General features: G+C 39.2%; 1 protein-coding gene across 11 annotated transcripts in view; it reads right to left on the reverse strand.

The window, feature by feature from the left end:
- The window catches only part of DGKI (diacylglycerol kinase iota), a 453,062-nt gene that overhangs the window by 75,763 nt on the left and 361,383 nt on the right, over window positions 1–15,916 (reverse strand). For 8 of the 11 annotated variants that reach the window (XM_073899243.1, XM_025854834.2, XM_073899242.1 and 5 more), the window contains 4 exons: window positions 11,934–12,003; window positions 9,734–9,774; window positions 8,685–8,812; window positions 6,292–6,414 (listed from right to left, as the gene is read on the reverse strand). In XM_073899243.1, the coding sequence (XP_073755344.1) occupies window positions 6,292–6,414; window positions 8,685–8,812; window positions 9,734–9,774; window positions 11,934–12,003 (362 nt within the window). The remainder of the gene's footprint in view (window positions 1–6,291; window positions 6,415–8,684; window positions 8,813–9,733; window positions 9,775–11,933; window positions 12,004–15,916) is intronic. The other 3 variants (XM_073899251.1, XM_073899244.1, XM_073899246.1) reach the window with 2 other exon arrangements.

Raw genomic sequence — 15,916 nt, forward strand, 5'->3', positions numbered from 1 at the left:
GAGTACATTAAATTATTCAGGGAGCATTTCTGGTTATATAATGGTGAAAAGCAGATACTTATCTGCTCATGTACAAAGGTGGAAGAAAATAAGCTTGGAGTCCTTAAAAAGCCTCTTTCCTTTGAGGCTAAATTTTCATTATTTCTTTAAATACTCATTCTTTTCATATTAAAATAAAAAAGTGAAATCTGGAGGCAGCAGCAAACCCTATTCCTCTTGTTTCCAGAATACTTTATGCATCTATCCATTACAGCACTTAGCAGAGAGAACTCTAATAATTGATTTGTGGAATATTTCCCCTTTGAATGTAAGCTCTTCAAAGGCAATAATAATTTCTCGTTGAGTTGTATATCTTCGGTGCCTAGGTATGTAGGAGAGTGTGTATATATATATATACATCTAATAGATACACAGTTCCTACCTAGAAGGTGCTCAATATTTATTTGCTCAATAAATGAATGAATGAATTCATTCACTCAACCTGTTTCTTGGAATCCTAATGAAAATAATCAGACCAGATAAATTATAGTTTGATTTTTGATAACATAATCTCTTCGAGACTGCAGATCATATAAACCCATTAGCTCTGCTTAGCTAATCAGGTAACAAATACTTGCCTAGACACAGATGTCTGGATGGAATGTCTGCCTTCGGGTGGTTCTCAACACTCTTCCCCCTTGTCTTAGTCCTGTGACAAGATATTCTCTTTTCACCTGTGTGACCTTTATCTTAGTTCTTTCAGATTTAGGATTTGGAGACACTAAGAAAAAGTGAATCTCTTTCAGTTAGTTTCGGGGGTTTCACATAAACAAACAAACAAAAAAGAACTAGAAAAGATTATTATTTTTCAGAAACTAAATACCTCCCAGTCCCTTTACCTGTTTTCCCTTAACCCATCTGACTCAGGTTAAGTCTGTCCTTCTCAAAAAATTACTTGTTAGGAATATACTAGAGTTTTCAGTCAGTGCTCTTTTTTTTTTTTTTTTTTTTTTTTTTTTTTTTTTTAGGTCTCAAAGATCCTGAAGTTGAGAAAAGTCTGCCTTAGGACTGAGATTCTGTTTACTAAAATTTCAGTTAATTCCTCCCTTACAAATCTTCTGCCAAAATGAAATACAGCCTTGTCACTAATTTTGGTGGTATAATTAATGATGAGAGCAAACGTGTTTCTAGAATATTCTTTTAAGTAGAATTTTCTTAAACACTGAAAACATTTTTGAACCTAAAGACAAATTCATTATGGTTCTAGCATTAGTAATACGAATCAACCACCTCTTGCCAATTTATCTCAAAATTGGTTCTTAAAGATTGTTTTTTACTATGTTCACAGGTTTTGAAGACCGTATATGTGTGTACATCCTTCTTTGGAATGATACTCTCTCCTAGAGGCCTTGTGTATAATTGGACTATCATACCTTCTTTATAAAATTATGATGTTTCTAAATGGAGTTACAATATAAAGGTAACCAGTTCCAGTAATAATAGAAATCTAATTCATTCTCTTTGTTCATTCCATCTCACTGTCCCTGAAGTAGAAGGGAGGGTGATGGCTCTTAGAAATAAAAGTTAAAATGAGGAGAACTCTGAGGAGACCCCCAGGGGGTTGGGTCATATAGAGTTTGGAGGGGAAAGGGTCACCTTGAGCAGGTGCATGCCAGGTGCTGTGGAGGAGGAATGAGGTAGTAAAGCATTGCAATTACGTTCCTTTCTGTTTCCCATATTTACTATTTTTAAAGTCACTCTTCTCAGGATTTTGTCTCTTACCTGCCTTTTTATTAAAGAATCAATATTTTAACATTTGAGTCTCGGTTAATCATTTCTTTGTTTTATTCTCCTCGTCAGTGATTTCTGTCTTTATTATTATTCTTCCCTCTTGCTTCTTTGTTTTCTACTCTGGGATTCTTTTTCCAGTTTATGAAACTGAATGCTTTATTTGTATGAATCATTTCTCCTTTGATAAGTGAATTTAGAGTCATAAATCATCCTGTGAGTAAGACGTTAGTGGCTTCTGCAGACTCTGATAGTTGTTTTCCGTTCTAAGAATTTAAAATTTCCCTTTTGATCTTTTTATATAGTGAGTTATTTAATATTGTGAACATGATGTTAAACTTGGACCTTTCCTATCTCCAAGCTGACTGGAGCTTTAAAGCTGAAAGCAGCAGATGCCGGTAGTATCTGAAATGTTAACAATAATTCTTCAGGTCTTTTTTTTACATACTTGTTTTTCATATTCCTGCTGGGAATATTAAGCAAAGTTGAAACTGCACATACACCCTGCAACACAGGACCCATGCCCCAGGGTATTTGCTGCATTTTTTAAATAACATTAGAAATCGCTATCAAAATCGAGAAATAAGTTATGGAGTATTAATGATGCAATATTCTATACCAATTAGAGTTAATTAAAAACCACATATATCAATATGAACACACTTTAAAAATATGACCGTTGAATGAAAGGGCAAGTCTGAAAAGCGTATACATTGTTCAATACAGGTAATGAAAAGTAGAAAGAGAATACAAACAAAAAAATCCATAAAAAAAAAATATATATATATATATACACATATTTGTATGTTACTGTATGTTGTTTATGGACTGAAAGAAAGACCTAGTGCAAATAATAACATAAAACAACATAATATATCAGGGTGTTTGGCACATGAGTACCCTTCATATAATTTTTTACAGATTTATTTAAATTCCAGTTAGTTACCATACATGTAAAATTAACTTCCAGTGTACAATATAGGGATTCAACACTTCCACACAACACCAGGAGCTCATCACAAGTACCCTCCTTAATCCCCATCACCTGTTTCACCCACCCCCCCACCTCCCTTCTGGTAACCATCAGTTTGTTCTCTATAGTTAGGAAGTCTGTTTCTTGGTTTGCCTTTTTTTAAAAAACTTTTTAAAGTTCAATTTAATTAACATATACTGTAATATTAGTTTCAGAGATAGAATTCAGTGATTCATCAGTTGCCTACAACACCCAATGCTCATTACATCAAGTGCCCTCCTTACTGCCCATCACCCAGTTACCCCATCCCTCACCTCCCCTCCAGCAACCCTCAGCTTGTTCCCTATACTTAAGAGTCTCTTCTGGTTTGTCTCCCTCTCTGTTTTCCTCTTACTTTATTTCTCCTTCCCTTCCCCTATGTTCATCTGTTTTGTTTCTTAAATTCCACATATGAGTGAAATCATATTGGTGTTTGTCTTCCTCTGACTCATTCTACTTAGCATGATACCCTCTAGTTCCATCCACATCATTGTAAGTGGCAAGATTTCATTCTTTTTGATGGTTGAGTAATATTCCATTGTGTGTGTGTGTGTGTGTGTGTGTGTGTGTGTGTGTGTGTGTGTGTGTATCTCACATCTTCCTTATCCATTCACCTGTCAATAGACATCTGGGCTCTTTCCATATTTTGGTTATTGTGGACACTGCTGCTATAAACATCGGGGTGCACATGCCCCTTTGGATCACTACATTTGTATCTTTGGGGTAAATACCCAGCATTTGGCTGGGTCGTGGGGTAGCTCTACTTTTAACTCTTTCAGGGAACTCTATACTGTTTGCCTCTTTTTTTCTCCCCCTTTGCTCTTATGTGGAATTTAAGAAACAAAACAAATGACCTTTCGAATAATTTTTGTGCTTATTTAGATTGGGGCAAATTTAATATATATTTAATAATTTTTAAATAAAAGTCTATCTTTTTAAACATTTCAATCTCTTTTTAAAGATTCCCCAGACACTTTACAAATGCTAAAATAAATAGAAGCCAAGGTAAACCTTTCTTGGGCCATGGGGCTGTAGGCACCATGTCTTTGCCCCAGCCCTTCAGGAAGATAGTACAGTATGGTCAAAAAAAGCATGAAGTCAGAAGTCAAGCCAACCTGACTCAGACCACAGTTCCCACTCTTGCTGTCTTGTGTGATCCAAGATGAATATTTTAAACTCTGTAAGCCTCAGTTACTCACTGTTAAGCAATGACAAGATTTAAAAGTTGTTAAAAGAATTAAAGATAATTTAGCTATGATACAAAGCAAGTAGGAGACATTCTATCTAGCTATTACTAACATGGTATATAATATCTATGTATTATATAATTGAATTATTCCATGCCTGCAATTATACCTCTTTGCATCAGAGATGATCTCTGAAGGAAATAAAGAGATGTTCTTTCTAAGGAATTAATGGACACAGTAATAATAATAAAAAAAAATAAAGAATTAATGTGCAAATTGAGGTAGGGTACAGTACTTACTTATTTTTAGTGATTTAAAACAACTCTTTTATTATGCTCCTATATTCTATGAGTCAGGGATTCAGGCAGAACTGGGGGGGGGTGGTGACTTGTCTCTATTTCACAATGTGCAGAGATTCAGCTAGACAGACTCAGAGGCTAGGGGTGAGTGTTTGAGTGTTACTTTGTTTTCGAGTGATTTGGCAGGAAAAAATTTTAAAGTTAATTGCTCTAGTGCACTAAGAGCTAAGGTAGTATAAATGACCAAGACCACTGACAACTGCCAAGTAAAGATCAATAAAAAATTAAGAGAAATCTCTGAAAGGATAATATAACCCAAATGAAGAATAAGAGTTGATTTTTATATAGAACATGGCTATTACATGAAATAGTATGTATATTTGTGATTTGGGAAGAATATTTACTACCTTACACTTCACATATCATGATATATACTTTAATATACTCCACATAGAAAAATAAGGGAACAGGAAACCAGAGTGAGATCACTCTACTTTTTGGAAATAGCTTGTCTGTAAGAACAACCACAATACTCATCTGGTTTGTCTAGGCATAATTCCTATGTCTGGGGCACCTGGGTGGCTCAGTCATTAAGTGTCTGCCTTCGGCTCAGGTCATGATCCCAGGGTCCTGGGATCAAGCCCCGCATCGGGCTCCCTACTCCACAGGAAGCCTGCTTCTCCCTCTCCCACTCCCCTTGCTTGTGTTCCCTCTCTCGCTATGTCCCTCTCTGTCAAATAAATAAATAAGGTCTTAAAAAAAAATTCCTCTGTCTGTGTCTAAAGTCTAATTTTTCAAATAAATCTGCCCGCAGCTAGGTGGCCACATATTTAGCCATCAGTGGGTGGCTGACTCATTGTGGTTCATAAGCAACAATTCCATATAAAAAAGAAATGGAAAAACACCCTGAGTTGTAAGCGATCAAAATGTGATCAAAATCTAACTTGGTTTGATTAAAAAGGAAAATCCACAGTAATTCACTTTCTCCTTTCTACTCTTCACACAACAAAATAAGAGGTAGTACAGAGAAGCAATTAAAATGAAATTGCCTTTTGCCCCTGGGATGTCTGAGTAGAACCTTCCCACCAATGAAGTCTTTAGCTCCAGATTTCTCGCTTTTCCCCCCTTTGCCATACCAAAATTGCTGTGGTCTTCCTTTAGAAACAATGTCTATTCGGTTAACCCTAGGCTTCTGAGACTCTTAATCTTTTTATTTTGTAAAAATTGTAAGACTGCACAGAAACAAGGCCCTATTCAGTTAGGACCTTGGATAGGATTGCAAACTAGCCTAATATCATGAATTGCAACAAACTTGTATAACCTCTGAAATGGGGTGAAAGAATGTATCCATGACCATTGACCGCACCTAGAATCTGCTCCTGCAAGGAGATATCACAGGAAGAAAAGAGTGTGCAGACATAAATGTGCCAACACTGTTGCAAAACTCCAACATTCACCCTCCTTTCTGACCATGGTCAGACCTCAGAAACAAACACACTTACTATTCCGACCTACGAGCAAAAGCTTCATCATTTACCCAGAGACCCTGAGTCAGGTGAGCCCCTCCACTTCAGCCAACAAAACCACCTGACTACTACAGGACTGGAGACACATGAAACAGAATTGTACCAGCAAGAGGAAACGTTGCCACAAATGAAAAAAACTCTATGTCACTTCCAGACTCTTCATGATCTCTCTCATGCATGACTTCACAATGCAGCAAACACAGGGACATCTAGTAAATACTGGATTCCAGTAAAGCAAACAATGGTGAGGTTCAAAGTATGTATAGATACACACGTGCAGTCTCAGTGCGGCTCGGGAGCAGAAGAAACGGAAAGTGAAGCTCCATTGGGAGCTTGGGGCTGGGAAAAGTGAGCCAAGTGAGGAAGATGGGGGAGCACAGAGCGGCACAAGAGACAGCTGGGAGCACCACTGAAAAGGGACCCCTCGCCCCTGGTGAGGTAACCCGGCACTCCTCCCCCGGCGATCACAGGGTCACAAAGGACAGAGAGAGCGCTCTTACTGTAGCACACGGGAGTGGCTGAGATCTCTCAAATCCGAGTCCTCATAATGTGGGGTTATCGTTCCCAGCCCGCTGTCGCTCAGCATGCGCTTCCGTAGGGCGGGATTCCACCAGTCGGACATTCTGGGAGAAAGCAGGGCACCAGGCATTTAGGCATTCAAAGCCAGCACGGCACTTACTCTGCTCTGTCTCAAGATGATTCTTGTCTAGATGTGAGATGGCAAACTAATACTAAACTGGGTATTTACTAGTTACCTCTTCACATTCGTTATTTAATTTTCTCAAGTGTCATGAACTATTTGTGTGCTTCTGCCCTCTACAGATGTGAAAACTGCCTTTCCAGATTAAGTACTTTTAGGGGCGCCTGAATGGCTCAGTCAGTTAAGCTTCTGCCTTCGGCTCAGGTCATGATCTCAGAGCCCTGAGATCAGCCCCATGTTGGGCTCCCTGCTCAGCGGGGAGTCTGCTTCTCCCCCTCCCTCTCCCTCTGTACATGCGTGCTCTCTCAAATAAAAAAATGAAATCTTAAAAAAAGATTAAGTAATTTTAAATGTGATGTAAATAAGAAGTAATGGGACCTGATGTAGAAATGGAAATTAGGAAATAACAAAGCCCATCCTTTCTCACTGCTTTCCTGTCCTTGTTCATTTCCAAAAGGGGCAACTGACCAGAAATAAGAAAGGGACTGATTGAAGTGCTAATGGATTTTCAAGCTACTTTGGGCTACTTTATTTTTGGAGCTAGGGCTAATAGAGGATTAGCCCAGGATAAAGCCATTTCTTTTGGCCAATTATTGATATAGAGAGAGGGCAAAGAGCAGGGTGAGTGTGGTAGAACGGGTTTACTCTTTACCAGATTGAAGACTGCAGCCAAGATCATGTTGGGCAAGAGGACAGCAAGACTCTAATGCCCACTGCCCTTGCAGGATGATCCAGCATCTCACTAGCTTTCCCCACAGCAGACAGGCTGGATTTACAGACATGGACTGTGAAGATGGGCTTTTCCACCACCTTCTGGGACACCCGGGGATACACATTTGATATCACTAGCTCTGGCTTTCCTAAACGCCGCTATATACCTGCCCCATCCTGCCACTTTTGTCTTCTGTACCAGCCGGCCTTGGCAGAGTGAGAAATATTCAGAAATGGCAGCAATGACCAAATAAATTAGTGCACAGGGGTAAACAGGCATAAGGTTACCTCAGGTGAACTTGTCTACGTGTGTGTGTGTGTGTGTGTGTGTGTGTGTGTGTGTGTGTGTGTGTGTACACAATTCGCAAATGCTATTTGAGTGCCTGTGTGTGTGTGTGCTTTCCAGGGAAATCCTTATTTTAACTATTTGGCCTCCATATACCAGTAAGACAGCAAAATTCATCAGACTTTACAAGGGCAGAAATTTTCATTTTTTTATTTTTGCACTGTTGTTTCCTAAGGGCTGCTACTAGTAGCTGGCACCTAAAAAGGTTTCTAAATAAGTATTTTGGAATTGCTGAAATAACCTAGAAATATTAATAATATTTTGGTGGTTCAACATAGTGATTAAACGCACGGGCTTTAGCATAAAACCTGGGACCAAATCTCAATTTTGCCATTCATTTTCTGTGCAATGGCGGCAAAGTTAAAGAACCCTCTGAGCCTCAGTTTTGTTATCTGTGGATTTAGGATAATAATAGTACCAGACATGCAGGGGCACTGTGACAGGACAGTGATGATGATGATGTTTTAATAACACCATACTGAATGAGTATCTACCAAGTATCAAGAACTATCCTAAATACTTCACACGTATCAACTGATTTAATTTTCAAACAATTCTCTCTGTAGGCTTCATTTCCATTTTACAGATCAGGAAATAAGCACAGAGCACTTCCAATGACAAGGTAACTATGAAGTGGTGGTAGGGATATAAGACAGGCATTTAGGACAGTATGTGGCTCATAATAAGTGCTTGGTACGTCATAGTTATTATTATATCATCTATGTCTCAGGCTGCCTGGATATAGCAAAAAAAGGGAGGAGGAAGTGGTAGAGAAGAAAAGTAAGAGTCAAACCACCTGTGCCCATTTTCCTTTGGATGATACAAGCATTATAGATATATATGCACAAATGCAAATACTCGTACTTTATAGTTTGGTAAGAAGTATGGATGTGGTGGTTAAAGAAGGCTCAGACATGGTACAAATCTTGGTGGGAAAGAGTAATTCTATGCAGCCATTTAAAAGACAGACACAGAATGGAACCAGTTATGCTACACGCTAATGAAACCCAGCAAGAAAAGCTGTATTTCAAGATAGTTCAATGTCATTGGAAATGTCTACTGCAAAGCCACATCAGACACGGATGTCACGCTGTTGCCAGCCTCACTACCACATCACCAAAGAAGGGCGCACTCACCCTGAGGCTTGCTCCACCACCAGGTCAGGCATTCCTGGAGGTGTCCCCGCCTGCTGTGACAACACCATATCTGGATCCAGAATAAAAATCTCGTCTTGGGAAATCTCCATCACAAAGTGCAAATGTTCCTAAGGAAGAAAAAAGAAGTCTGTCAAAGGATTGACAGGATGCTCAAATCTATCATCTGATAAGTGACAAAACAAAGCATCCTTGGTCTTGAGGGATAATGAAAGTCGATGGCATATCCAAAGACCACAGTGTATTTTCAGAGGCCTGACCAGTGGATACCATCCCTGAAGCGACATGGTAGCAAGAGGCTGGTGAGGGGAAGAGGAGAATCCTTCTTGGTTTGGGATTCCTACTCGACCAGGATCTTGTCAGGTGTAACCAGAGATGGGCTTCCCTCTTCTTTCCAAATACTTTCAAAGAAGCGACACCCCACTTGTGGCTTCGTTCCAGCATGAATTGTGCAGTAAGCTGGACTTGGACCCCCAGGATCCGGCCAAAGCTAAGCGGCATGATTAACTGGTTTTATCACTGGATTCCATGCTGTATTATTATTTCTTCTCCTTCTTCTTCTTCTTCTTTATTGCAGGAGAATTTGGACAGTAGGAACATTTATTATCATTGAACAGAAGCATTTTTTTTTCTCATTAGAAAATTCTGGGAAGTGATGAGTTGGAACTGAGTAGCATAAATATACACCTGAGGTGTCAAACTTGCTAACCAAAATAAACTGAAAAAGCCATAAAATGGACCTAGGAAGTAGTAAAAGTAGCAGTGTGCGAGAAAATTTAGAGTGCAGGCTGGTGATAACATCTATAAGCCTAGTTATTTTCTGTACTCATTTGCAAGGTCAAATCTTGAGTCCACAAATCACAAAATGTGTGAAGACAAATAAAAAAACTCATAACTTAGGCTATGAGTACCATTCCGGAATGTGCAAATGTTTTAGGGTTTACATTTGAGAAATGTATAAGATTAGCTACCAATAAAGTCTATTGATTTGGGAATTTTTCTCTTTTACAAATAGGCTCAAGAAAGCTTACCTGAGATCTGTCTATTCGGTAAAAGCGATCAGCAGAAGTTGCTAGGAAAGAAAAATGTATATATGGCATTCAGAGTCCTGTGATCTAGCACCAAATTTACAACCTTCTCTCCTATTATACCACTCAAAATCTTTGCATTCCAGGCGTGCCAGCCTGCTGGCCAGTTCCTAAATTTAGAAAAACTCAGAACTCCCATGTCTGCTACGGCTATGCCCCAGCTTAGAAAACCCTTCCCCATTACATGTCCCTAACTAAATCTTACTTGTATCTTAAGGACCAACTTAAATGCTGCCTCCTCTGAGAAACATTCTTCCATCCCGTCTTCCCTACTCTGGACAGAATTCATTGCTCCTACTTTTAGGCATATTCACATTTTTTTATACTTCTTGTAGACACCATCTTCATAAATAACTAGGAAACAGAGATATCTGCCTCTTTAAAGGTCTGTGTTTCATCTGCTCTTTTATGCCTGCAGACATTAGCACAGGACCTTAAACAGAGCTGGAACTCAGTATGTATTTATTAAGTAAAGAAAGTTGTTGTTGTTGGGCGGGGGGGGGGGGGGGGGGGCGGGGAACCTGTAGGTAGCCAGACTTCCCAAGGAAGTGATTCTCATTTAGAAAAAAAAGCTTGAAGATGCAGAGCCAGGGACCACATCTGGAACTGAAGGATTCATTTCACTTCAAGACTGAATTCCTAAGCCATGTCTAAAGAAAGCCAAAACAGTAAAAATAATTATTTAAGCATTCCTAAAAGGAACTGGGTTGCATCTGTGGTTTGGGGGGAAAAAATTGAGAACTTTGGGTTTGTAGACACTATTCTGATTATTCTTAATACTCAAAAGAATTATGTTCCTCCTCACTTAAATCTATCTAACAGAGTCCAAATATTATAAAAAGATTTTCTACAAAGTACATAGTCCTAGAGGGAATAACTCAAAATGCAAATAATCATTCAAAAATCATAACTATTTAATGAGTAGCTTCTTTCCAAAAGGAAATGAGCTGAGAAACAAGACAATCATGGTCCCTCCCCACTAAAAGCAACAAAGGAATAAAATCTGAGGTCTTAATCTCCTTTCGTTCTTTTTAACCTTAAGTGTGATCACTTTTAAAGGTTTATCTATCTATAGAATATAACTAACATCACACTTGTAATTTTATCTAAGAATGTATATAGAACAGACTGTATATAGAACAATTCATACAAACTTCTAAGATTTTCTCAAATATAAGTTGTTTCCCTGTGAATTCAGTAAAAAAACACATGATTGTGCTTTCCATCACAAGGGAATAAAGGAGCCGGAGGAAAGTAGTGTCAATTATCTTCAGAGTAGGTGATAAGCTACTAGTGAAAACCTAGGTCATGATTCACTTGGGTTAGATCTGACATAAATACAGGTGTTCATCTTCATAGTACTGTTCACATACTCACACGTCCTGTTGCACTCTTGTCCACATTTATATCTGCATCCCCAGATCAACCAAAGAAATGTCTACAGTGAAAACCACATGTCCACATAGACAAGAGAGATACCGGGTAGTTGATACACTGGGCAGTAGATAAGCAGGAATGTACTGTAATATGGTTAACTAACTGATAGAAAAACAGGATTAGGCAGCATCTAGGGAGTGAGGGATGCTTGCAATGGAAAATGAACCCATTAACCAATCAGAAAATAACTGAAATACATTCAATAGGCCATGCTCAGCTGAGCAGATCTGAATGCAACTGAAAATTTCTACATTTTTGCAAAAATGTATACTCATACTGAAATGATGGCTAATGGAAATATACAAAAGTTACAATAAGCAAACAACAGAGAATTAGCACCTGTCCGTTGTGTACTGTATCCATCTACTGGCCTGAATTTAAGATAAGCCCTCAACATTGTTTCAGGAAAAGTGTGTGTGTTGGGGGGGGGCGGGCAACGGAAAGGGAAATGTCAGTTTGAGCAATTTGATGCTGAGTTCAGCCCAAGTTAACCAACTTTCTCTGAAAAACATGACTTCAGGAAAGTATGTTGCAACATCAGTGAGTCCGCATATTTTGAGATGCAAATACCAGTCACACAGAGCCACATAAAGGGTTTCTGAATAATCCCTTGGAAAATCAGGGTCCACTCCACCCCATCGATCAGGGCATTGTTGTCCTGCTGCTCCTCAATCCCCACTGTTCCATGAAATAGAGAAACACTCACCATCTAGAAAGCACCACCGTGGGGAGAGTCTCTGAGCTGAGAGCGCCCTGGGGAAGGAGGTTTCGTGGTCCTGGAAAGAGACACATACATCCTCCTGACTCCATTTGAATGACCTGAGGGATTTAACCTCACTGTACCATATCGACTACTTCTAAGAGTGAGCATCCTTTCCTAAACCGAGCACTGGTGAGAGGCCAAATCATATTCTTACTAGAAAGAGAGGCTGTGCTTTGAAATAAATTACTTCACACGGAACCTTCTAAAACAACTCCCACATACAATTTCCGTGAAGTTCTCAACTACTCTATTAAGCATTCATAAATGACATAACTGGGGACATTTACCTCGTTTAGGGAATTTCTTTGCTTTTGTGAAGCTAAGGAAGTAGGGGCAGCTGGCTGTCATTTACACTTTGGTTCCCCACATAGGTATCAGGAAGGCACTAGCACAAAATGGGAAGGAGTTGAGCCTCATCTACTGGCCAGAATGGACTCGCAGCATTGAAGAAACACAAGAGGCCATCCAGCTGCAGTGTCAAATCCCCATAACTAGAATAGCATCTGTTATACAAGGCAATTTGTCTGCATGAAAGCAAAGAAAATCAGCATCACATATTGAGGCCATCATTACCTCAACTTATCCACTGAACCTGACTGCAGAGCCGTGCACAAGGAGGGAGAACGTCCTGCCAGGCTGGCTGGTGACAAAATCACCTGTCCAACACGGACTTAGCCAACGATGTACTCATCCGCCTTAGCATTCTCTAGCTCTCTAGCTTCTAAGATGCCCGATCCTCCCCCCCTCTCATGTGTGAACTCAAGGCCATCTGCTAGCCTCCATCTCCTCTCCTTTAGCCTTAGATAAAAAGGATTTTTTCCTATTCAAAGCTAACCACTTCATCTAGTCTCCAGATTACTCTCTTCTTCCCTTTCAAACTTTACTTCTGTATTCTTACTGAAATCCTCTCCTCTACCTGGAAATTCATTAATTTTTCTGCTTTCAATGGCTCCCCCTCTCCAAAACAAATTCCCCTCAATTGATCTTGTTACATCGTCTGAAAATTAATTTTTCCTCCCTTGCCCTGCCAAATCCCTGAAATATGCCTCTAGTATCTCCTGCCTCCAACTTCCCCTTAGCCATTTTGGCCCGAGCTCTAGAAGGCTGGCTTCTGATGCATCATTCTTCAAAAGCTGCCCTTCCAAGAGATCACCAGGACTGGCAACCTTCCTGATTTAATACTACTATCAGTTCCCAAGATTTCCAGAAGTCTCCTGAAACTTTTACTTCTTACAAGGAATTAAGGCCACATCACAGAAGAACAGACTAGGGAACTGGCAGATTGAAAGCAGAAGGGATTATCTCTTTATAATTCCCAACTTTCAAAAACTGAAAATCTCCCCTAAGAGAAACTCTGTCAATGATAATTTAAAAATAAAAAGCGCATTCTAGTTTACAACACATGACTTGGAGCATTCTAGCCTTGGCTTATAATGAAATTGAAATCGTTGACAGAAACAGGACAAATGAGGAGGGAGGCTAGGTCTCTGTGGGGAGGGCAGTGGGAGTTTGACCCACATTAGGGATTTGAGATGTTTTAATATAGGTAGCATCCCTAGAGTGCAGCCGGGTGTGGCTGATCCGTGTGTACCGGAGGGGGACAGGAGAAGGAGCTAGGAATAACATAGGACAAACAGTAAGAGAAATAATCAGAGGTTGCACTGACTTCTTTGGGGTTTTGATCAACACTCCCTGAGGCCTCACTTGCTCCTCAGGCAAAGCCTATGCTTAGATCAGCGGGTCTCAAAATGTGAACCATGGAACAGCAGCATCGGCTAGGAACTTGTGAGAAATACAAACTCCCCGGCACAACCACAAGTTTATAGAAACCCTGGGAGTGGAACCCTGTAATCTTTCAGGTGAAGGTGATGTACACTAGAGGTTTAAAAGCATGGACCTAACAAAAGGGATCCGTTTTATTATAAGAAACCTTGACTACATGGAATTTTTAATATGAATGGATTCTGCAAAGTCAATAATTGAGAGAGAAAAAAACTGGTCTCGGGTCTGGCACCAAAAGTTTATATTTATATGTGTAGAATTAATATAGCTATGGATAGGCAGATAAATACATATCCCTATGGATATTTATGTAGCTGTGAACACAAGATATTTCTCTCTTTTCTGAACTGGCTTTGCCATCCTGCTGGTTGCACTAAATGAAATCGTGATATGTGCTCAGTACCTATTTGTATGAAAATCACATGTCACATTTCAAGAAGTACATTTTGACACATGATATACTGTTTTAAAGAAACTTAAGGTTCTTACTGTATTTTTATAAAACATGTAAAGTCACCAACATGTCCGTTTAGTGTCAAATGTAAGTCAGGAGATTCAAATGGGATTTGAAATATTTAGTGCCAACTATGAAAGCTCCTAAATAAAAATACTAAACAGGACCATGGCTGTCTTTTCTAGAAATAAAGACGGCTTAGACACCAAGGACAGTTTCTGAAATCTGATGTCAAATGTGCTACAGAGAGCCCCACACACAAAAATGAAATTTCCCTAGGTAAACATCTACTCTGAAAGAACGCAGAAGTGCTTAATTTATCATTTTAAAAACCTAAAGCTTAATAATGTTATTGTTGGAGTATTCAAATTAGAGAATATCAGATATTGTTTAGTCTCATTTAATAAAATGCAGATTGAAAAAAATAAATAAAATGCAGATTGATATACTGCCTCAATCATGTCACTAGCTTACCACAGGATGGCAAAATAATATTGGTATAATTGTATACATTTTTATGTATGAGTGTTTGTGTGTCAGGAGAGTTTTATGGATGGCCCTAACTATTTATTTTGTATATTTTCTGTTTATTTTCTCTACACCTTAATTCACAGGCATTTGCTACAACTTAATTTCCTTAAAGAAGTTTTATTTAAAGAGAATGTTACCAGTTTGCTCTGTGAAAACACACTGGCTGCCAAAGAATAGAGATCTTTGAAACACTTCAAATAGGTCCAAGTGGACCCTCGACTAAGTTCAACAAGCCTTAACTCCCTGAAATTTTATGCTAAATTCAGTGTGTCTAGTGGAGGTGCATGTTTCACTGCTTTCTATAGGTTATCAAAGTGATCTGGAATCCCAAGAAACTCATGAGAAAAATGTCACTGAAAAATAATTGGACCCTCTCTTGGTCACGTGCAGATTAACCCGGCGTCTTAGGAGATGGTTACAGTGCACAGGGAGAGCCCTAACTTGTCTGATGTAGCTCCCCTGAACTAGGTTTGCATCCTCTCCCTCCTTCTACAGAACTCCTTCAGCCTTGTTCATAAAAAAATTGTCAGCTCTTAAAAAGAAAATTATTAATATAATGAAGTCCTATGTTAAAAGGCATTTGAGGAGTGCCTGGGTGGCTCAGTCAGTTAGGTGTCTGTCTTTGGCTCAGGTCATGATCTTGGGGTCCTGGGATCGAGCCCTGCGTCAGGCTCTCTGTTTAGCAGGGAGTCTGTTTTATCCTCTCCCTCTGCCCCTCTCCCTACTTGTGCTCTCTCTCTCTAATAAATAAATAAATAATTTTTTTTAAAAAGGTATTTGAATTCCAAAATAAAAATGCAATTATCACCTACCCCAATCCAGGAAGGATTTATAATGCAATGCAATTAAACTACTTATTTCAAAATTTTACATGTCAAAAAGATATATAAAAGCAGTCAAGTCTCAACAAAATTTTCCCCTTGGATCTAATCTAGCCCACACATATATATGCAGATGAAAGGATCTCACTTGCATTAGGACCCTACAAGTTGGAGATTACCTATAATCAGTGTTAAAATGATGTTTCACTGCAGCAGATGGACGAAATGTAAAAACATACCCACAAAATATAGCAACAATCTATAAAATAAGACACAAAGAAATCCAGCTAATCAGCACAGCTGGGTGCTAGGACGACATCTAAAAGATCCAGGGGAGA

The sequence above is a fragment of the Callorhinus ursinus genome, unplaced genomic scaffold (genome assembly GCF_003265705.2).
Source record: "Callorhinus ursinus isolate GAN/ISIS: 27379988/994484 unplaced genomic scaffold, GSC_fseal_2.0 scaffold12, whole genome shotgun sequence".
Lineage (NCBI taxonomy): Eukaryota > Metazoa > Chordata > Mammalia > Carnivora > Otariidae > Callorhinus > Callorhinus ursinus.